Source organism: Macrobrachium nipponense, chromosome 6 (genome assembly GCF_015104395.2).
Source record: "Macrobrachium nipponense isolate FS-2020 chromosome 6, ASM1510439v2, whole genome shotgun sequence".
NCBI classification, from domain to species: domain Eukaryota; kingdom Metazoa; phylum Arthropoda; class Malacostraca; order Decapoda; family Palaemonidae; genus Macrobrachium; species Macrobrachium nipponense.
In genome coordinates, this window is record NC_061108.1 from 115308425 (window position 1) to 115332915 (window position 24491).

The 24491-nt window shown below is 37.8% G+C and overlaps 2 protein-coding genes across 2 annotated transcripts in view; one reads left to right on the forward strand and one right to left on the reverse strand.

Annotated features, from left to right (window-relative positions):
* LOC135216612 (X-ray repair cross-complementing protein 5-like) overlaps positions 1-24491 on the forward strand; it is a 243632-nt gene that overhangs the window by 132854 nt on the left and 86287 nt on the right. The window contains 1 exon segment of the mRNA XM_064251992.1: positions 4012-4151. Within this exon segment, the coding sequence (XP_064108062.1) occupies positions 4012-4151 (140 nt within the window).
* Positions 10349-18038, reverse strand: LOC135216240 (uncharacterized). Its single transcript, XM_064251398.1, has 2 exons — positions 17104-18038; positions 10349-11384 (listed from the first exon to the last, which is right to left on the reverse strand). The coding sequence occupies exons 1-2, from the start codon at positions 17112-17114 to the stop codon at positions 10349-10351; spliced, it is 1047 nt and encodes a 348-aa protein (XP_064107468.1). The 5' UTR covers positions 17115-18038.

Sequence of the window (24491 nt, forward strand, 5' to 3'; positions counted from 1 at the left end):
GATTTCAGAGGCTAGTTATCCTTAGAAGGCATATTCTTTATTACTCTAATCCTAGAGAAAATGGGTTACTTTAATTGGGAACAATTATTTTTGAATAAATTTTATTATCACATTCATTTTCCATGCTTTTTTTTTACAATTTGTAGTACACAGTGCCATAACAAAGATGAATAAATTTGTCCTTGAACCAATCTAAAAATTCTTTTTCAGCAAGAATATTTCCAGATATATTTTTTTTTATTGTAGAACAGTCCAAAATAGTGTATATCTCAAACTTGATCAATGTAAGATCATTCATCGACTTACATTTTTTACAATCCGTCATTCACAGTGCTATACAAGTGATGAAAAAAATTGTCCATGAACCAATCTAACATTCTTTTTTAGCAATAATGTTTTTAGATATGTTTATTTACACACAAAACAATCCAAAACTGTGATTAACTTACCTGATCCTATCCTGAGTTATTCAGACATGGTTTTTACAAGTCTATCTCCACACCTGTGGTTCACAATGTCATACAAGTGATAAACAAAATTGTCAGTAAACCAATCTAAAACTTACTTTTAGTATTGTTGCTTTAGGATGTGTGTTTATTTAGGTATAAAACAGTTGAAATGGTTAATAACTAAAATTCAATAATTTCTTGAAACTTGGCAGTTGGGACACCTCTTAACCCTTAAACGCCGAGCCGGTATTTCCGAAAGTGTCTCCCGTATGCCAGCACGCTTAATTTTCAAGATTAAGAGTTCATTTTTGGCTTCTTTTTTATCATTGCCTGAAGTTTAGTATGCAACCATCAGAAATAAAAAAAAAAATCATATATAAATATTGGAATATATGACAGCGCGAAAAAAATTTCTTTTATAATTGTATACAAATCACGCTGTGAGCAAAATGGTTAAAGCTAATGAGTTACTTATTTTTTTGTTGTATTGTACACTAAATTGCGATGATTTTGGTATATAACAAATTGTAAAACAATCAAAGCAACACAGAAAATATTATCACAAAATGATGCATGAATTCGTTACACACGGACGTAAATTTTTTTTTTAAATTCACCATAAATTGAAATATTGTGCTAGAGACTTCCCGTTTGCTGCAAAATGAAGGTAATTGAATGAATATTACTAGACTGTGAGTAATGTAGCTTACAATTGCAGTTTTCTACCATTTCGGTCTAGTTTAAGTTGACCGAAGGTTGAGTATTTTTTTATTTATCGGTTATTTATATGAAAAAACTATTTCAAAACGATAAAAGCTACAATCATGGGTTGATTTTTGTTGTATTCTACATAAAATTGCGCACATTTTCATATATAAAACTTTATATAACGGCTAATATAAAACAGTGCAAACATTACGACAATCGGACAAAAGAATTTATGATTTTTTCGGAAGAGTTACCGCGCAGACATATAAGGAAAAAAAGTTTTTTTTTTTTTCATAAATTCACCATAAATCGAATATTGTGCAAGAGACTTCCAATTTGTTGCAAAATAAAGGTAAATGATTGAATATTACTAGACTGTAAGTATTGTAGCTTACAATTGCAGTTTTTTACCATTTCGGTCGATTTAAAGTTGACTGAAGGTCAAATTTTTTCTATATTGTTATTTATATGAAAATATTTCAAAACTGATAAAAGCTACAACCATGGGTTTTTTTTAGTTGTATTCTACATGAAATTGTGCACATTTTCATATATAAGACTCTATGAAATGGCTAATATAAAATGGTGCGAACATTACGACAGTCGGGCGAAAAAATTTCTGATTGTTTCGGAATAGTTACCGCGCGGACGTGAGGAAATGTTTTTTTTCAAAATTTCACCATAAATCAAAATATTGCGCTAGAGACTTCCAATTTGTTGCTAAATGAAGGTAAATGGTTGAATATTACCAGAATGTAAGTGTTGTAGCTTACAATCGCGTTTTTCGACCATTTCGGGTTGAGTCAAAGTTGACCAAAGGTTGATATTTTGCTACTTATCATTATTTATACGTAAATATTTCAAAACTGATAAAAGCTACAACCATGAGTTTTTTTTTTTTTTTTTTTTTTTGTATTCTACATGAAATTGCGCACATTTTCATGTATAAAACTTTATGTAATGGCTAATATAAAACGGTACAAACATTACAACAATCAGCCAAAAACATTTTTGAATTTTTTGGCAGTTACCGCACGGACATAAGGAAAAAGTTTATTTCATAAATTCACCATAAATTGAAATATTGTGTTAGAGACTTCCAATTTATTGCAAAATGAAGGTAAATGATTGAATATTACTAGAATTAAGAGTATTAGCTTACAGTTGAGTTTTCGACCATTTCAGTCGAGTCAAAGTTGGCCGAAGGTTGAAATTTTGTCACATCGTTATTTATATGAAAAATATTTCAAAACTGATGAAAGCTACAACCATGGGTTATTTTTTGTTGTATTCTACATGAAATTGTGCACATTTTTATATAAATTGTAGCAGCTAATATAAAATGGTTCAAATATTATGACAATCAGGCAAAAAAATTTCAGATTTTTCGGAAGAGTTACTGCACGGACGTAAGGAAAAAGGTTTTTTTTTCAAAAATTCACCATAAATCAAAATATTGTGTCTAGAGGCTTCCAATTTTTTTTAATGTAAAGGTAAAATATTGAATATTACTAGAATGTAAGGGTTTTCGCTTACAATTGCGTTTTTTCGACCATTTTGGTCAAGTGAAAGTTAACCGAAGGTTAATATTTTGGCACTTATCGTTATTTATATGAAAATATTTCAAAACTGATAAAAGCTACAACCATGGGTTGTTTATTGTTGTATTCTACATGAAATTGCACACATTTTCATATATAAAACTTTATGTAACAGCCAATATAAAACGGTTCAAACATTACGACAATCGGACGAAAATATTTATGATTTTTTTTTTGGAAGAGTTACCGCGCAGATGTAAGGAATAAGTTTTCAAAAATTCCCATAAATCAAAATATTGTGCTAGTGACTTCCAATTTGTTTCAAAATAAAGGTAAATGGTTGAATATTACTAGAATGTAAGAGTTTTAGCTTACAATTGCGTGTTTCGACCAGTCGAGTCAAAGTTGACCGAAGGTTGAAATTTTGACACTTATCAGTATTTATATAAAAATATTTCAAAACTGATAAAAGCTACAACCATGGGTTGTTTTTTGTTGTATTTTACATGAAATTGTGCACATTTTCATATATAAAACTCTATGTAACGGCTAATATAAAATGGTGCAAAAATTATGTCAAAGTGACGAAATAATTTCTGAGATGTGTCGCTGATACTTTTTAGTGCGAGAAGAAAGAAATTCGTGCTTGCGTGCCTGGGTACTTGTAAACAAAACAACAGCTTGATCCGTGAGCTCCCAGCATCCCTCAAGACGTGTGATTCAAAAGTTTTCGCCTAGTAGGCCTATAACTATTTTTCTGCGAATTTTTATAAAAACTATTTTGAGTCGGCGTACCATACGTCGGTTAGGCACCCGACAGACAATTTTCGTCGACGTTTAATACGTCCAATCGGCGTTTAAGGGTTAATGTAGTCGCCATTATAGTTATAAAACTATACAAAGCTTATGGATCATTGGGTAAGGCTAAAAGTACTGGTCTATTTACAACCTAAAAGATAGGAAAAGTTTTAAATGGCGAACATGTAATTCAGTAGAAGTGTTATGTGATAACACTAGAATTATCAAAAATAGCAAAATTGATTGGATTGCATCCGATATTGGAAATCAAAATAACAATTAATATTTGAATTTTGTGCACTTTTTTTTTTTTTTTTGTAAGAAAATAAATTAATGTGGTTAAAGAAATTTTATGAATTGTCTTGGATAGATGGAGGTTAATAGATTTGAAATATAGTAGATTCAGTATACCATGTGGATATACCCAGAATTACAAAAGTAAGAGGAACTAGGACACGCTCATTTTCAGCTGTATTAATTTGTATCTTGTAATTAAGTTATGGTTATTTTGGCAGATGAGGACTCTCAGATGAAATACTTCTCTAATACCCCAAGATGTTTAAGCATTCTTGGCTTTACTCGTAGATCCAATGTTCCTCATCAGTTCTGGGCAGGAGAACAAGTTCTTGTTATAACTGGTCGAGAAGGAGATGAGGTAAGAGTTTTATTTCTTTTTTGTGCTGTTATTGTTTATAGTTTCCTCCCAGTTTGTCACATTTATTCCACTTAGTTTCACATCCACATTTTTCTAAATATGATAAGTAAGGATTGCCTTGTATATGGTAGTTGACAGGGATATGGTAAAGCTCACAACTAGGGGTGTATGGAGCAAGTATGTAAGGCTCTGGAGATCTGTGTCCTACAGGATTCCTAGTGGAGGAATGAGATGAGAATGGCTTTCCTGAACTATGGTCCATGAATGATGGTGGGAGAGCTTGGCCTGCTGTGATGTCTGGGTCTAGGGAGAAAGAATATAAGAATCTATGATTAACCCCTTCTTTACCGGGTGGGTGAGCAGAATGTAAACATTGTGTTTGCTGCCGAACTGAATCTCTCGGTAGTGACTCCAGTTTGGAGGGGTGCCGATCGTAAAAATATTTGCCAAAAATACACTAATCAAGACAGGCTAATGAAATTATCAGGTATTATTAGCACTATAATAACGCTTATTCTCTGTTAGTTTTATCATCCTACAGGGAAAATAAATGATTTTATGAAAAAATATGTGAAACTCAGTGTCCCTTGTACAAGGGACACTGGTGGTCGGTGAGAAACCTACAGTCTTGAATAGAAATTCGGTCTTACAGAATGTTGGTATATCACACCTGGAACATGCACATAAAGTATTATCAAAATAGAACAGTAAATAAGCACGTAATAACAAAAAAAAAAAAGAGCAAAAACTAAAGCGAAAGCCCCGCCAATAAATAAGGAAATCGCAAATTTTATAGTATATCTTTCAAAAATTGGTCAATGTCATTTTCTACATTTTCTAAGATTAGTTTCATCACAGAAAACAACTTTAGGGGTATCTAAACTAATTTTTCAAGTTTCTTGTCCTCAGAAAAAATCGCTTTTTCGCTTTTTCTCTGGTTTGGTTTTTTTATATATAAAGTTACTATAAGGCTTTATTTTTACCTTCATTTATCTGGTGTTCATATCTTTTATTTGTAAAATGTAATAAGTGAATAAATAAATAAATACAGTAAATGATGATACAACTGGTTTTATACTTGGGTAGAAGTTATTACATGTTTACGCTTGTCTGGTTTTGTGATTTTTTGTTGAGACGCAGTTCATCTGTCACCTACACACTACTATAAGCAGTAATAATATTTTTTTGGGTTCATCATACGTCTGGCATCGTGTCATACTGTTTATTTTGCTCCAAACTCTTCAAACCGAAATTACAGAATGATTGGAAGTCCCTATCTGAAAAGAGGAGTTTTGGTGGTACTATGCGTACCACCTTTATGCACCCGGTGCGGTGTAGTAGACTTGAATGGTGGTACCCACCTACCTCCAAACAAACTTTCGGTAATGAAGAGGTTAAGGCCTCAGGTGCAACTTCCAAACTCTAATGCACGATCATGTTCATTTTTAAAGTTAAAATATTACATATGCTCTAATCTCATGAACTTTGACTTTTTCTGTTGCCTCTTTCAATGAAAAAGTCTTATAAGCCCTCTTCTGAGAGAGAGAGAGAGAGAGAGACGAGAGAGAGGAGAGAGAGAGAGAGAGAGCGCTAGCTTTGCATTGCTAAGTCCCTTGGTCTTATAAAGGTAAAGATTGCTATAACTGGACATTAAAGCAAAACCATATCTTGTCTACTCAGTGTGTAAAATATGCAAACATTATATTATTTAGTGAAGTCACTCACACTAAGGACTGGAACTCAACTGGCCTGTCTTTTGCAGTAGATTTTCTGGCTAAAAAACACACAAATTGCCCTCTAAGTTCCTGGAGTTGTACAAGAAATTTGAGAGCAATTTGTTTGTGTTTTAGCCAGAAACTGCTGCAAAAGACAGGCCTGTTGACTTTATTAAACAGTATCAAGTTTGCATATTTTTGAATAGAGGCCAGCCTGAGAAAAAATTTCACTTCTTTGATACTGAGAAAAAATGTCAATTCTCTGATACTCAACATCCCAAGTAATACAGGCCTGTATCCCTTCATTGCTAATGCCAAGATTTTCTTCCACTCTTGTTCTATTTTGGTTCTTGAGGTGTTTTGTAGTTGTTGTCTAACATCCCTCTGAAATGAACTACTAATGCATGAGTGCAAAGAAAAGCTTTAAACTGGGAAAAAGTTCTGTCCTGTCCTTGGGGATTTTCTTGGTTGGAGAAACATTCTGGTAATAAGAGTCTGGCTGTTTGATGATTAGTAATTTAAGGGATGCTGCTGTTCACTCCTGGCACAAAAAATCATTTGCTTGAGCAAATTGTGTTGCTCGGTTGGGAGCTGTGACACATTTGGGATCGTCTAACAACAGGGAGACCGTATGTTAGTGTGGCAGCGATAAAAGATATCCTTGTGACGAACTATGGAAAGCTGTTCATAGATAAGCAGATGTGGCGACTGTGGGAGTATTCAACCACCCCCCTTTTTTCCTTTTCACATTAGAAAGAATATTGAATTAAAGCTTAGATAGAAATGCCGAAACCAAGACACAGATGACTCAAGAAAAGTTAAATTTGTTCATGAAACTTACCTGTCAGATATATATATATAGCTGTATTTTCCGAAGTCCGACAGAATTTCAAAACAAAAACCTCCGGCACACGCAGTGGTCGGCCAGGTGGTTAGTACCCATTCCCGCAACTGGGAGGCGGGTATCAGGAACCATTCCCGTTTTCTATTCATAATTTTTCTGTCACCGGTACTGGAAACACCTGTTTTCAGTACCTCCGTCTTAGGATTTTGGAAACTTCATTGCCGCTAAGTATCCTGATTGTCTTTTGATTTATTTACTTGGATTTGTGGCTAGGCATACGCTATCTTAAATTGATTTGAATTTGATTCATTTTTGCATAAGATATCTGAATCTAGTTAGGCTAGTTTCAGAGGGTGTTGTCTGCAAAGATAGGGTGTGGCTACCGAAAGCTTCGGTAGATCCGCCCTTAGTATGCACGAGGGGTATGGGTCTTGCTTCTTTGTGGAGACTTTGTCTAATTCCGTAAGAAAGAAGTATGATTCGTATGTACGCAATTAATCAGTAAACAAAAGTCAGGGTAGTGAACCTGCTAATCTACCTGTAGACTTCTTTTTGCCTAACCCTGTAGTATGGCCTACGGGCTATGAATATGTCTGCGAGAGGTGCTCGCTCTCCTTCATTGTTGTGAAGAGTGCTACTTCTGTAAATGATACACCCTGTAGTGTTGCCTTCGGGCCCTAAAACAGTGTCTGGAGAGGGTATTGCCCTTTCTCTGATACTCTCTCGATTCGTAACTTAGAATCGAAAGTGCTTGCTTTAGAGAGCAAAAGTGAAGTGGCTAAGTGCAGTGACAGTGCCCCTTGTGTAGTGGAGGGTGCGTCAGATCGGCCTTATTTCACCTCTAGGCCGGGACCTGCTTGACTCCCAGGAACAGGGAGAGAGCATGTCGAAAGCCGAAGGAGGGTTACGAGGAACCCCCACCAATCTGACGTGCCTTCGGCAGACCTGAAGATACTCCCAGGCTGCCAAAGTGCGTGCATGTGCACGAATCCTGATGGATTGCTTCTCGTCCTCCGAAGCTTCCTCCCCGCCCAGGGGTTGGAGCTTTCGGAAGGACTCACGCCCTCTAAATAGAAGCTTTATAGAGGAGGACGCTTCACGTTTCTCTTTCTCTCGTCATGCGTTTCAGTGAGAAGTAATAAGGCGAACGTCGCCTGAACATGTGTACGTCTTTCCACCGAGAAATACGAAAAAGAAGTCGTAGTAGCAGGACGCTTTTGAGCACTGACGTCCGAGCTTTGTTCTGTGAGAATAAGAAGGCGTTCCCTCGCCCCTCGTATTCTTTCACGATCAACCCTTCTCCTGAGACTGCTTCGTGCAGTCAGATTTTTCTCCTAGATGTATCTCGCTCTTCCCTGAAGGCAGTTTCTCTTGCTTGTTTTGACGCCTGTCAGGAGCGTGACGCTTTTCTGCACGCTTCTTGGACGCTCGGCTTGGACGGGACGCTCGGATGGAAGCCAGGCGCACGCGGGTGCACGCCAAGCGCGCGCCAGTGGACGCCGAGCGCAGCGCGCAATGGCGCGAGCGTGCACAGCGCAGCCAGGTGTGTCGCCTGGCTGAACGTTTCTGTTGACCTCTTCAAGCTCTTGTTTCAGATTTGGGCCTAAAGAATTTTTACCTCTACCTTCAGTGATACCTTCTACCTCACCTGCAAAGAATGTGAAGTAAGCAGTGCTTCGGAGGAAGCTTAAAGTGAACAGGCAACTTCTTCTTCGAAACCCAGCAAGACATCGGGTTTCGTGAATTCAAGAGGTCTCTGTCAATTAATATTGCTTTTCGCAAAGGTGGATGGAGTTAAGGAAAGCTCAAGGGAAGATCTCGTTTGCTCTACCGCAGTCAAGACTTTGTGATAAGGCAGTTACGGGTTATGTAAAAGCTCGACGTCCTGCACGTCATGACGCTCGACTACGTTCAGTAGGATTCTTGCAAAAACACTCATCAAGAGGACGCTCTTCAGGAAAGCGCAAGACAGGATTTCCTTTGCCATACTGCCAATAAATTTAAGTTGCAAGCTTTTTAGTCCATCTGAAAGGGCTTTCCAGATGATAAATTTTGTTAGTTCCTAAGTTCAGGACTACGCTGCCGAAGTTGAACATCGGGGTCCTACCTGCCGAAAGCCCAGTCTCTTATCAGGATTCTTGCCCCTTCCTCGATTGATACAGGAATGGGAAAAATAATATGCTCGACTTCCTGGATTACGTTTTGTCAATTCAGTTGTTGTGCTTACTTATGTTGTGGTTAGTCTTTATTTTTAATTCTCTTCGTTATGTTGCGTGGCGTACTTACGGGTTCTTATTCTCTCACTTCTTCTTCTTTGTTTTCGTTGTTACGGGTAATGTTTGAAGGGTTATTTGTCATATGGGCTAACCTTCATCTATCACTAGTTACGGTTGAGTTTCTTCTCTCGTTGGAACATTTAGTTTATTTATTCTTCACTAAGTCTCTTTATATGATAAAAACAGGGGTTGTATATCTTTGGGATACTGGGCAAGTTAAACACCTCTGCTATAAAAATTTCTTATAATTGGAATAAACACAGTTTACACACTTTACACTACACTTGGAACAGAGTGAGAAGGAACGCAGCCTTCCCGTATAAGGTCTGGTTCTTGACTACTTTTCTCTGGCACTTCAAATGAAGTTTCGACCTAACTACTTCTTCTAGCTCCTCCTCAAATGTCCTTTAGGACACCTCCTACTTCTTCATGAATGGCCTTCATTACTTCCGGTGCCACCTCTAGATTCGTCTGATTGGTTTCGTCCCTCGACGGTAACCACCCACTGAAGGAGTCAAAGTTCAACTTTTCTGGTGAGGTTAGCACCTTACTGTTTTGACCAAACAAGTGCCAATGTTTGGTCTGGTTTACGAAACTGCTATTCGTGCAGACTTATGCTGTACACATCTACTCCCTTTTCTACCTTACTTCTGGTAGATCCTTCATCACTCTACTTTCACTATATATATTCTACCAGTGGTTTTCCTAACTAAGTTTTCCCTAGCTATTTCTAGACAGACTCTTATTGTTTCCTAACAACACTCGGCCACCTACTGGCAGTGACCTCAATGCCTAAAATTATAAAAATGATCATACATAATAAAATACAATGTTAAAAATAAATCAAAAATGGCCATATATATATACAATAATGCTAGTATATTAGTTACTTGAAGGCAAATTTTTCAGTAAAGACTTAATGGTGTTGAGTTTGTTAACAACTAACACCCTGACAATACATATGAAAGCAACTATGGTGAGTGCTAACAAAACAATATTTATCATGGACATGATAGGGGAAATGTCAGTCTTGTACATATGGAAAAATTGATTAGCTGCTTCAAGTTTGGCAAATGACTAACTCAAGTTTGGATAATTTGAAATTCTTGACATTATCAAAATCATTGATATGGCTAGATAAATTTAAGGTATAAGAAGCAAAAATGGTAGGCTTGTAGTACAAATAATTCAAAATAACTACTTCACAAGATGTCACAAAGGATTTTATGTTGTTAAATATTATCTGAGATTGATTATTCCTACAAGTGACCTTAGCTGTTACTTGATTCTGTGAAAACACTACCATTTCATCATACAAAATTTGACCTTTGAAATCAAGGACTGTAAGGGATATACTCACAGTTATCTCACCATTCCTGTCATTAAATCATCATCAATGCAATACAACTTGTTAAGTGGCTGATAAAAACCCTGTATATTACAAACAAACTCATTAGTTTCCAGCATGATACAATCATCAAAATCTTTTTCACTTAGTTTCACCAACAGAAGTGAATTTTGTTGCAATGCAAAATGTACTATGCCTTGGTTCAAAACAATTGACTTGTTGTTTACTAGCATTGGGAAAGGGTAAATGGAAATTAAGTTATTAACTTCATTATTGTTGAAGGGTATCACCAACACAATGTGATCAGAAACCCTTTTTACACTAATCAAGCTATAGTAAGTAAGAACATCTTGCACCAGCGGTTTGAAGTGATGATCTAACATACATTTTTCAATTACAAGGTGCAACTCACTAGGACTGATGAGGTATGGTGATAAAATGTTTTTAGCGGCTAACATTACTGCATTTAGCAGTTCCTTATGATTCAACAAAAAGGTTTCTGTTTCAAATAATAACTTAGTTACATACTGTGACTTGTTTAAGTCATTTATCTCTGTAGTAATATTCTGAGCCATATTGTTTACAAAGTCCTTTAGTTTAACAATCAAATCCTGGTTCTTGTTAGTTGCATCAATGACCTTAGTCATGATGGTACCTCGTTCCGCGGCCCATAACTCTAATTTTTCTATTCTAGCCCTATCTTTATCTACATCACCATCAGTAGCTACACCAAACAAAGTGTTTAAGGCTGTGCCTATAAACGGTAATAATGATCTTTTGTTAATCCTCTTGGGTAACACTTGACTAATATCTTCCCTAAGCTTAAATAAAATAGAATTGTTCTGGTTATTAGACATGAGACCTTCAATGTTATCCATTAAACTATTAAGCTCTTGTTGCTGTTCTTCTATGGTTGTAATATTGATGGTTACAACTGCTATGTCGTGTATCATCTTCACATGACCATGTTCTTTTAGGATGGCTCCCTTCTTGATTTGCAAGAGGGAGATGCAGATATCGCTCACCATGAGCCATAGTGAAATCCATTTCCTGCAAATATATTCTAAGCAGTAAACCTTATACAACAATGTTATTGACCTGTTGCACTTGGTCCGATCTTTTCCTTAATAAATTGTATCTCGGAGTCACTAATGCTGATGAAGTATGAGAATCATTTACGTTACTGTTTTCCTTACTACTTGACTCTTTTAAATCTTTAAAATTCTTTAAATGTTCTTCTGACCAAATGTCGGAATGTACTATTTTAATATGGTTCCAATGTGCAACAGTTTCACTTAAAGTTGATTCATGCATTAGCTTAAATTTATTTAACTTTAATCTTTCTATTACTCTATATGGACCTTGAAATTTAGGACTTACTTTAACATTAGGTCCTTCAACTTTGTGATTAAGCACATATACTTGTTGACCTATTTTTAATTCTGGGACTGTTGATTGCTTATTGTAATACTTACTAGACTTTTGATGTAACTCCTTCAATCGAGCCCTTGTGCCTTTTACGGTCTCGAAAGTCCGTCTTGTTTTCCATGCAACGTAGTCTTCGTAATTATAAGTATGTCTTGGTGGGGATGCTTCGTCTAATAAGGTATTGGGCATTCTTTTCTGATAACCATATAACAGAAAGTGTGGGGTTTCCCCAACAGATTCATTTACAGTGTTATTAATAGTGAACTGTACGTCTTCAAGCATTAAGTCCCAATCTTCAGTCTGTGGAGTTACTAAAGTTTTCAGTACATCCTTTATCTTACGATTTGTTCTCTCTACTGCTCCATTAGAGCTTGGTTTATAAGCTGTAACCTGACACTTGTTAATTTCATAAAACTCACACAATTTCTTCAAAATGTCACTAGTAAATTCTCCTGCATTATCAGATAATAATGTTTGAGGGCATGAATGTCTAGTAATTATTCTAGATTTCAGAGCTTCTGCTACAGTAGTTGCTTCTCTGTTTCTGACTGGAATGATCTCAACATATCTAGTCAAGTAATCTATGAAAACTAAAATCTGACGATTACCTCTAGTTGTGTTTGGAAATGGACCTACAAAATCCATTGAAACTACTTGAAACGGAGTTAATTCTGATGGATATTTCTCAAGAGGGGCTTTTACATTAACGTTACCCTTGTGTACGTTACAGATATGACAATTTTCAACAAATCTTTTAGCTTCTTCATTGCAATTCGGCCAAAAATAGTTTCTAGTGACTGTTCTACATGTTTTCTTTATTCCAGGATGTCCTGACAACTTGTAAGTGTGTGTTAGTTCTAATACTTCTTTGGTTAGTGTGTTAGGTACATACAATCGTGAACAAGCATTCGGTTCATCTGATGTTTTATATAGAATTCCATTAATTAACTGAAATCAGACTGATCATCCTCATTTTGCATTAATTTACCCACTATTTTTCTAATGTTAGCATATTTTTGTGTTCGATCTGAACTCTTTCTAAATCTAGATCTATGATCTGACAACTAAAACAGAAAGTATTAGTTGTGATTTATTTCTCGTTTTCTTCTTGCAACCTTGACAAAGCATCTGCAATAGTGTTATATCTTCCTGGGATATATCTAAATTCTGGGGCAAATTCTAATACACTTATGAACCATCTGTTAAACTTCATATTATTTGTGAATGCTCTTTTCTTAAATAGATCACAAATAGGTTTGTGATCTGTAAGCACATTGACTTTATGTCCTAGCAATATATGCCTAAACTTACGTAATCCCCAATAAAGAGCTGAGCACTCTCGGTCGGTAGTGCTATAATTTCTTTCTGCAGCATTCAAAACTCTACTTGCATAATATACTGCTCTCATTCTGGTTTTTCCTTGTTGCATTAAAACTGCACCTACACCTGTACTAGAAGCATCGCAGGCTAAGTAAAATTCTTTTGAGAAATCTGGATACACTAAAATTGGATTTCTTGTCATCATTTCCTTGAGTGTTTGGAAAGCTCTTTCATGTTCTGGCTTCCATTCATAAATTACATCCTTCTTTGTTAAATCTGTTAATGGTTTGGCTATAGTGGCAAATCCCTTAATAAAAGGGCGATAGTAGCCAACCATCCCCAAGAATCTTCTTAAGGCTTTCAAGTTACTTGGGGCTGGATATGCTACAATTGCCTTTATTTTACCTTCCTGCATACGCAGTCCATTCTCAATGATGACATGTGATGACATGTCCTAAATATTCTAATGATTTCATCATGAATTGACATTTCTTAATCTTTATCTTTAATCCTGCGCTCTTTAGTCTTTCTAACACTGTTTCTAATGTCTTAAAGTGACTATCTAAGTCCTTACTAGAAATGACCACATCATCTAAGTATACTGAAACATCCTCTATGTCTCCTAAGATTTGGAGCATTAATCGAGTAAATGTTAGTGGGGCTGATGTAAGACCAAAGGGCATGACTTCAAACTGTAAATGTTCCTTATGAGTACTAAAAGCTGTCAAGGGCTTGGATTCTTCGTCTAAAGGTACTTGCCAATATCCACAAAGCAAGTCTAATGACGTAAATATCTTTGCTCCACCTAATTGAGCTAACATATCATTTATAACTGGCATTGGCATCCTATCTGGAATGGTGTGTGAATTTAATTTCCAATAATCTATTACCATTCTCCAAGTGCCATCTTTCTTTGGAACTAATAAGAGAGGTGAATTATATGGTGATTTAGAAGGTACTATTACACCATCTTGTTTCATTTCTTCAATTAACTGATCTACGATCGGCCGTTGACTGATTGGTAGCTTATAGTTAGGGATATAAAATGGTTTAGTTCCATCTTGTATTAAAATCTTATGTTGCAAAGTATCTGTTCTGCCTAACTTATCTCCTTCTAAGGCAATGACATCTCTATACTTTTCCAATATTTGTAATAGTTTAACTCTATTCTGAGGAAAGTCTGTATTATTTACTTCTTTATTTAGAATTGAACTCGGTTCTGTGTTAGAGAAGAATGCTTTTTCACTTAGTGTTAGTAAAGGATTATTCACTACAATTCCTGTACAAAATTCTATACCAGGTCTTAGTATTAGTCTTTTGTCTGAAAAATTCTGGACGTATGTCTCACAGTTATTACCTTTCACGTGAACTAGAGAATTGTCCATCCTAACAAAGTCAGGTAAGTTTTCATTAGTTAGCATTACGTCTTTTTCATGCAAGTCTTCGTCTGCTTTAGCCCTAAGACAAACTTTGGTTAGACATTGCGGGTACAAAACTACTTCTCTATTAAGTACTCATGTGGACAGTATGGTCATCTGCAGTACTGATTAAACATATTTCTTCGTCATCTCGTATCTCTGAGAAATAACAGACATCTGTTTCATCCGAATTTTCATCCAGTAGTATTGTTGAGTTTAATTCACCCTTATTTATTGTTCCTAATAACAGGACTTCATTGATATATTTTTCTTTATTTTCATCCATTATAAGATATGTACAATCAATTTCTGATTCATCTTCATACATTTGTTCGCATGCATTAATATGTTCCGCGGCAATAAATTGTTCAGCTGCGTAAATTTGTTCAGAGTCAAAGCTCTGTTCAGAAGTCTGAGTATCAAGGCTTGCATTGTTAATATTATTTATTTGTGCACAATCTATCATAGAATCCTTCCTGGCTAAGGACATTTCTTGTAAGTTATTATTTCTACCACTTATTCCACTAATATCTGTGCTAGCATTGTTATTTATCTTAGTTCCTTGGATGTTCGCTTCTCTAGAAGATGTCGTCTCAGATAAATTGATCAGATTTATGCAAGACTTTCCTTCTTCTAGCTGAAAACAAACATTTTCTCTATTTCTGCGTGGTAAATTTATTTTATTTTCTCCACAATCTAACATTATTCTACATCTCCGCATAGCCTTATATGAAAACAGCGCTTGCGTAGGATAAAACCTTTCTTCTAATACTACAAATACTTCCTTAAAAGTTTTGTCTAAAATCTCTATGTCCAGTGTGACATTGCCTAGCGCCTTTATTTGTTTCCCGGCTATTCCTTTTATAATTCTACCAGGACCTTGTATTTCTATATCTGCAAAGCCTAAATGTTTTGTTAATGTTTGTTTATCTATTATATTTACTGTACTGCCTGTATCTAAAAGATTGAGCATGGTTTATTATTAATTCTGGTTTGGATGATAGGTAAATCTTCTTGGCATATTTCTTTATCCTTTACTGAAAATACTATCTCCTTATTTACTTCAAAAGGAAACTTGAAATTATCTTCCTGACCTACCGTAACTATTTCATTCTCATTTTCTACTGGTAAGGAAGCTTTCTCGTGTATTACCCTCTTCTGTAATTGTCACTGAGTCTGATTATTATTTTGGGGTGTATTACTTTGGGCATTATGGTTAGTATTGGTATTTCTGAACCAACAATTTTGTGTTAGGTGACCTGTCCTATTACAATGAGAACAATACCTTGGTCGCCTACAATTCTGAGTTGTTGTGGTTTGGAATAACCACAATTTGCGCAATTTTGTTCCTGCTTGTTATTTTGTGTTCTATTATCTCCGGAGCTCTGACTGTGGTTTGGGCTGAATGAATTTGGATTATTATTGTTTGGATTTCCTCTATACTGTTGAGGCCTATTTTTACTATTCTTGTTTGCTTGGAAAAATTTCCCATTACTATATTTTGGATTATTCTTAGGATCTTGTTTTCCCTGTTGTCTATGCTTAATATTTCTAGATCTGTCTGGGACACTATCTGTCTTTCCCTGGAAATTATTTCTATTCCTATTAGGGTTTCCATTATTTACAAAACCTGTAAATTCTTTCGCCAGATTTAGTCCCTTTTTACACATTTCCTCTTCCATAAATCTTAAAAGCTGCTAGACTATCCTGCTTAGGATCAGGATCCTGTTTCTTAAAGACTTTTTTCTTCTTCCCCGATAGCATCATATACTATACCATGAACTATGTAATTTAAAATCTCTTGCATACTAACTAAATCCTTTTTGTCACGACTAAATGCATCACGATCGCCAATAACTACGCCGGCTCGTTTCAAATCTGTGGTTAAGTTACGGATTGCGTTTTCGACGTCCGTATGTAAGTTTGCGATACTATCCCCATCGTATTTCTGATGAAGGAAACGGGAGAGGTTATACCATTTATCCTTTTGATAAATGGGCTCCCACAATTCTAGACACACCTTCTTAAATTCAGCGAAGGTCGGAATCTCCTGAAACTTAGGGGACGTGAGAGTGCGATGTGCATCCCCCTTTTCGGAACTAACATAGAGTAACGCTTCATCTATTTTCTTGCGTTCATCGGTAATTCCACTAGCTGAAATTCGACTTTCAGTCTCTGTTATCCACTGAGATACTGTATATGCTTCTAACTTAATTTTGTCAGGATGACCCCTTTCTACCCTACCGCAAAAGCGTGTAGCCTGTGTTATTACGGCGGCCTGTGCCATTCTAGAGTACCTAGTTTGTACTTGCAATGGGTTAGGAATGTTATTATGATTAGTAACAGTCACACTAGTCGTGGGTCTATTTGCTACTGTCGAGCTCGGTATTCTGGTTGGACTTTCGCTATGCGATCGTCGTGGAAAATTATCCGTCTGAGTATTTAGTCTCGAGCGTCTGTCAGGAGTTGGACGTAGGCTATAATGACTCAGATCGGGAGTTCTGCTTCTTTGTAACCTAGTAATAATTTCGTTAAAGTTTTTATGCATATCAGCAGCATTAGATTAGATACAATTTAAAAAATAGATGCATTGTTGTACTTACATTATCTTCATACTGAGTCTGTCTTCCTTATTGCGATTCCTAGATTTCCTATCTAATCTTATTTCCTAGTGTTTCCTTCCTTCAATCTGGAAAAACATTAACATTAGTGTATGCCGTTATTCCTTATTCACACCACTGCACTTTGTGAACTGAATGACAATATCTTATTGTTCTAGATTTATCACAATCAATGAAGCAAAAAAAAATTATTTTATCTTACAACTTTACGGCAAAGAAAAATTTTATCTCAAAACTACTTATGAATTATTTTATAAAAACATTTTTATATTATTGCAGTGTGAGAATTTTCTATTTTGATTTATTTTCAGACGTTATTCTATCAGGATACTTTAAACTTTTCTTCTTGTTGCTTGTTGCCGATCACTTCTGCGTCGTCGTCCGGCTCTGCCTCTGTTTCATTTGTTGTGGCGTTGTCCGTGTGCTGCCGTCGTTCACACCACGGTTGGAGTCCAGTGCACCTTATCCATGGGGAAAAATCGTAGCGATGTATGGAGAAATGGGCGCTATCTCAGGATTTATGATAGTTTAGCGCTCACAGGTTGATTGAAGAAATCCGTCGTCAGTCCTCGCTGCGTTGTATTCAATCTTCTTTTATCCGCCTTAATGCGTTTTTACGTATTCCTTTGTCGAGTTTATGGCTTAGGAATGCGGCTATCCTAGTTCAGTATTCTTCTTATGATTTCACTGTGTTTCGTCGCTCCGTTTCGTTCGCCCTTTCAGCAGAATCGAAGTGTTGTTGTGTCTACGCCGTTCGGAGTTTCATTCTTTTTCGTTGCCCTTTTTCTTTTTCTTCGTTCTTCGAGTTATTGAACTCGGAATTTCTTCTTTTTAATTGTAAAGTTCGTGCCTGGTTTTCTTGTATGTTTCTGACGCTTAAGTATTAGCGCTCTTTTATTGGCAGTTTTATATCTTCCACTCTGTTTAATTTTTCCACTGTGTGTGTGTGTGTTTTTTATATTGGTGTTTTATGCACTTAGAATCCCACTACCGCTGTTCACCACTTATGTTGTGCTTACTTATGTTGTGGTTAGTCTTTATTTTTAATTCTCTTCGTTATGTTGCGTGGCGTACTTACGGGTTCTTATTCTCTCACTACTTCTTCTTTGTTTTCGTTGTTACGGGTAATGTTTGAAGGGTTATTTGTCATATGGGCTAACCTTCATCTATCACTAGTTACGGTTGAGTTTCTTCTCTCGTAGGAACATTTAGTTTATTTATTCTTCACTAAGTCTCTTTATATGATAAAAACAGGGGTTGTATATCTTTGGGATACTGGGCAAGTTAAACACCTCTGCTATAAAAAATTTCTTATAATTGGAATAAACACAGTTTACACACTTTACACTACACTTGGAACAGAGTGAGAAGGAACGCAGCCTTCCCGTATAAGGTCTGGTTCTTGACTACTTTTCTCTGGCACTTCAAATGAAGTTTCGACCTAACTACTTCTTCTAGCTCCTCCTCAAATGTCCTTTAGGACACCTCCTACTTCTTCATGAATGGCTTTCATTACTTCCGGTGCCACCTCTAGATTCGTCTGATTGGTTTCGTCCCTCGACGGTAACCACCCACCGAAGGAGTCAAAAGTTCAACTTTTCTGGTGAGGTTAGCACCTTACTGTTTTGACCAAACAAGTGCCAATGTTTGGTCTGGTTTACGAACTGCTATTCGTGCAGACTTATGCTGTACACATCTACTCCCTTTTCTACCTTACTTCTGGTAGATCCTTCATCACTCTACTTTAACTATATATATTCTACCAGTGGTTTTCCTAACTAAGTTTTCCCTAGCTATTTCTAGACAGACTCTTATTGTTTCCTAACACAGTGACTTTCCCCATTGACAATATACTATAGTTTTGTCAAGTAAGTGGGTATCCCCTCATTGACAAAATATCTCTTTGTCCCCGTAAATGGGTTAGTTCTCATTGACAAACGTCTCAATAACTTTATATTGCATAAGCGGATAAGCTCTTTTTGACAAGATTCGGAAGAGCCCTCATTCATCAATCGCAGACTCGTACAAGTAATAGACTTGTAGACTACGTCAATGAACGCTTATGTCCAATAACATAAGAAGCTTGAGCTATCCGCTTCGATTCTCTAAGATTTGTTCAATAAACTTGCCTGTCAGATATGTATGTAGCTGTGTTTCCGAATTCAGCTATAGATATGTCTGCCAGGTAAGTATGAACAAACTTTTATTGTATCATAACAATTTCATATTTTGCATTGCGTTATTTTACTACTGGTTGGTTCAAGTCATATACGCTTGCTGTAGTTACCTCTTCGGATGACAACCGAGAGGTCTATTGTCTTTTATTTTAAGGGCATTTAATCGTTACTCCCTGCAACCTACCAGGAGTTTCCGATTTTTCTTTTACCGTTGTATAATAGTGTTATGACTACACAAATGCACTTCTATATTTAGCGCCTTCTGTTTCGCTTAAATATACCAGCTTGAGAGTCTCGTTTTGCTAAAAAATAACGGACCTATTTCTTCGTAGAATAGAGTAGCTGGCAACCCACGCATAACGGTAAGAGACGACGAATGTAAGCTGCTGCTGTCACTGTCTTCCAGTCCAACCGAGCCAGTCCCAGCTCATTCGCTGTCATGCGCGGTAGGTTACGTCTCTCTCTCCTGCGGGATTGACTGACTAACCGTATCTCTGTGCTGGCGGTTACGTCTCTCTCTCCTGCGGGATTGACTGACTAACTGTATCTCTGCCCTACAATCACGGACTTTAGCCTAAGATTGAGGGGATTTCTTACATGAATGAATAAACATTGCATTCGTTTTGCCTTACTTTGTTCAACAGAGATATCTCTTAATCCTTTCGGTGCTCGTTACCACACGGTATAGGACTACGAGTCTACCGCAACATTGCACTATTATATGCTCTCCTGCTTAGGCAAAGCGCAGCCTTATTAGGGAAGTAAGCATACTCGGGGAGGGAATGGATGAGCTTGCTGGGGACCATTTCCTTCCTGAAGAAGTTTGTTTCCCTGCATAGACTGCAATTCAGACCTCTACAGTTTTCTTTTTTCCTACCGGGAAACTGAAATTTTATTCAAGATCTAGGAATGATTCTGAACATCTCTCAGTGTGTCAAGTATCACCTGAGGTGATAGAAAGAAAGAAAGTGCCGGACATCTGGAGAGGGTTTCAGATGTCCTGGATCATAATCTGAAAGAAGTAGAAGCAATTTGGTCGTCCCTCCAGTCCTCGAAACGAGTTTTTGGAACCATTGGTCCAGATCAACTCTGATATTCCACAGCTCTCTCATATCTTAAGAAGTATCTTCTCTCGGTCCCTGTTCGAGTTTACAAGAAAGAGCCTATTATAAACACAGGCGTAGAATGTAACGATTCCCTAGAGGTTCGTTACAGGATTGCAAAAGTCCGTACGAATTGTCTCGATCGACGGCAGCAACTACTGACTTCAGAGTGGAATCTTTCTTTAAAAGTATTTTGAGAGTTGTGGAGACTTTAGGGACTCCTTTCATTCATCTCTTCGCTATGTTGAGGACGATGAGGCTTCTTCTTCTCTGCTCCCTTATTCTCGATCCGGGATCGGTACCATTAAACGCCATCCTGTGATATTGAACGGGGTGGATGTTTAGTCTCTTTTCCCCTTTTTCAAACGCTTAGGAAATGTAATAAGATGATTTATGACGTCACAGGGAGCGACAATGACGCTGATCGCCCCATGTTGGCCTTCAGGATCCTAGCATTCACAAGAGGTCACGTCCTTCCTAGTTCACTTTCCAAGGACCTTTTCCGAGAGTCGGTCTGCTCTAACACGAAAGGTTCCTATAACCTCTCCGCTCTGAGTCTGACTACGTTCAGACTATCGAGATGTTGACAGGAATAAGATTACCGTCTTCCCTTTCCGTCTGAAGAATGGGATAAGCTGGCAGTCACAACTATTAAAGAATACGCAAATATGTTGTTGACGGCCTTTGGGCTCAGAGATTTGCTTCTGTCAAACAACAAAGCCCTTCACGATCTTTTGAGTTCTGTGGAATCTCGAAACTCGCTCACCATCTACTTTTTGTCTCACCTGTTTTCTCGGAGTCAGACACTTGTGCGAGATCAGGCGACATATAGTAGCCCTGAGTTTTTTGTTGACGAAGTCGGTTGCGTTTATACACCCCCGATAATCGTGTAACATGAGACCAGGTTGGACTGTCAGGCATTCGTCCTTCGGGACTGAATCGCCTTTTGCTCCTCGCTCCTTTCTCCTGGCACCAGAAGCTCGAGTCAGGAGTTGCTCAGGAGTTGATTCGCTGACGACGTTGGGTTGCGTTGATACACCCCCCAAGGTTTGCTTAGATTGAATCGCCCAGGCAGTCCAGACACTCATCCTTCAGCGAAGAATAGTGCCTTATGGTCTTCAGGGTGCAGCCTTGCATTCCTTGATTCGTCTGACTGGTCAACTGGTTGGTCACCTGACTTTAGTACAGACGGACCGACTGTGCATGTCCAGATCGAAGCTTTCAATATGGAACTTAGACGTAGTCTGAAGTTCTTGATGTCAAAGCATTCGAACCTCTCCTACCTGTTAACTTCTTGCATGTGATCAGGAAGGCCTTCTTCTAACCACCCTAGATACGACAAAGAGGGTTAGTGAGATTTTAAGCCATCGTCACAAGTTTTGGCTTTAGAGAACACAAGGCGGTGTGCTCTCTAAGCCTTCCGTTGTGGCCTAAGAATGGAAACCCGTCTTGTCCTTGGGCCAGGAGCTTGGAATCAAGGATGGCACAAGTTAGTGGGCAGGAGCCAGAGAGAGTCCTGTGCCCTGTCGGGTCTCTCAAGTTTTAACTACATAAAACTCAAGAAAGTCTAAGTCATTCGAGCAATCTGCAGTGTTCCGAAAAAGGCCAGACTTGCCCATATCGAAGAACACCCTGGCTTTAGTGTTAAGGAGCTTCTTTCAAAAAGGCTCCTTCATTGTGTTTGCTCAAAGATTTGAAATCTTTTGATCTGAATGCTCACGAGGTGAGGGCGCGGCCTCGGAAGCATTTCAACAGAGCATGGCACTCAGCAACATCCTGAGTACCATGTTTTAGCGAAGCAACTCTGTGTTCACTTCACACTCCCTGCGGGATGTGAAGATGGTATATGAGATCTGCTGCTCGCTAGGGCCATACGTGTCTGCAGACACAATCTTGGGGGCAAGAAGTACCACTCATCCTATCCTGTAGAAAATGGTTAGGAAGAGCTCTTAATTTAGTTGTTGAGTCGCCGCCAAGGGCGACTTCTTAACTCTTAAGCCTTAGTTAAAACACCTTAACTTTGGGTGGGTTGGTCAGGTGGTGATATATATATATATATATTTATATATATTTTACTTCTTAGCCCTCATGGTATGGTTAATATGGTCTATTCACGTCGTGGTCTCGCCCCTGTTGACAGATCATCTGGAGTGCACCAGCTATATAGGTCTCTACCTCGCTGCAACTCTAGTAGCACAAGCAGACTACGTGGCAGTAACCACGAAGCCAGCTATGCTAACAGGTGGAACCAAGATGTAAATCATCTGCATGCATTTGTTTCCCAAATCCTTCTATTCTGTCCCTTCCCACCTCCAACGGTGGGATTCAGCTATACAGTTACCATCCGAGTTACGACCTGCGCGAGTTACGTCCACCCGTACTTACGACAGTGTCCGACAGGGGTTTCTATTTTCTATTAATTTTGGCGGCGTTTACTGTTTGGCAGCGCGGTAGTGTAGTGTGTGCGGCGCGGTATGACAGTTACGACGGCGCCGGCAGCACAGCATCCCAGACAGACTCATCCCAACCACCTCACTCACTGTCTAGACATTGTAGCAGTACTGTAACATTGTAGCAGGAACATTTTTTTCATTACACCTTTGCCATGGCCCCTAAGAGAAAGTCTGACTCATCAGAATGCAATTCTGCCAAGAAAGCTAGGAAGGCACTGACGTTGGAGATGAAGATGGACGTAATCAAGAAATATGAAGGTGGGATGAAAGTTAATTATATAAGCAGAAGTCTCCATCTCTCCCACTCCACGGTCTCCACCATTCTAAAGGACAAGGAAAGGATTAAGGACGCAGTGAAAGGAGCAGCCCCAATCAAGTCAACTATTATCACCAAACAGCGTGAAGGACCGATAGCAGACATGGAAAAGTTGTTATTTACGTGGCTGGAAGATAATAGACAAAGAAATGTGCAAGTGATGTTGCGAGCAGTGCAAAGCAAGGCAACAAGTTTATTTAAAATGTTAAAAGAGAAAGGAGATGAAGAATATGCTTCGTTGGAGTTTATAGCGAGTGATGGGTGGTTTCGTCGATTCCGAGATCGGTACCAAGTGCACCATGTTCTGACGAAAAGCAAAAACATGCAAAAGGCAATGTAAACAAGTGGTAAATAGACTATGAAGAGGCATGTGCATCAGAGCTAGGTAGTCTCAGTGTCTGTCTTTCTTGTCAAGAAAAACATGAGATAGCTAAACTGAGGAGGGAAGTAGAAGAAATAGCAAAGGAACTAAAGGAGCTGACAAAGGACAAACTGAAAGGCAAGAGAAAAGACAGGATGGAAAAGGAAATGGGAGACCTGCCAAGATAGGTTACAAACCTTATGAGAGAGGAACAGGAATTGAACAACACATAGTAGAAAAAGGAGAGAGTATAGTGGAGATTAGAAAACTTTTTTTTAGACTAGAGCCAGAAATGAAACAGAAGCAAGTTTTTTAGACAAGGTACAAAGAAAGAAGCTTACAAGGATAAAAATGATGAATTCAAGAGAGCTGTTGGTAGAAGAATGATACAATTGTACCCCAAAAGTGATAAACACATCGAATAGATTTGCTTTGCTCTCGGAAACAGAAGAAGAAACAATCTTAATTGGAGACTCATTAGTAAAAGATCAGGGTTTAAAGTTTGTGTGGCCAAAAATAGAAGTATGAGGAAAGTTAATTCTTACCCAGATGCAGCAGCAAAGAAGATAGCCGAGACAGTGAAGAAACTCAAGGTGTAAAGTAGAAAAAATGCTATCATAGTTGTTTCTAACAGATGGAAGAACTGACTGGACTGAAGGTCTTGTAGCCAACCTGAGGAATGTAAGCCACTTCTCCCTCCAAGCAGGCAATTGGAATCAATGACAGACTGGAGCAAATATGCCAAGAAAAAGGTGTTAGGTTTGTAAACTTTTGAGACAGATTTATAGGGAATAGAAAACTTAATAAAAGAGATGGCACTGACTTGAATTTGGAAGGAGCAAAATTACTAGGAAACCTTCTTAACGTAAACCTCTTGAAGCACCTCAGTGAACCGAACATTCAAGGGAAGTCGGAAAGCTCCCAGAATCTGGTTAGTAATAGCACTGCAGGAAAGAATCT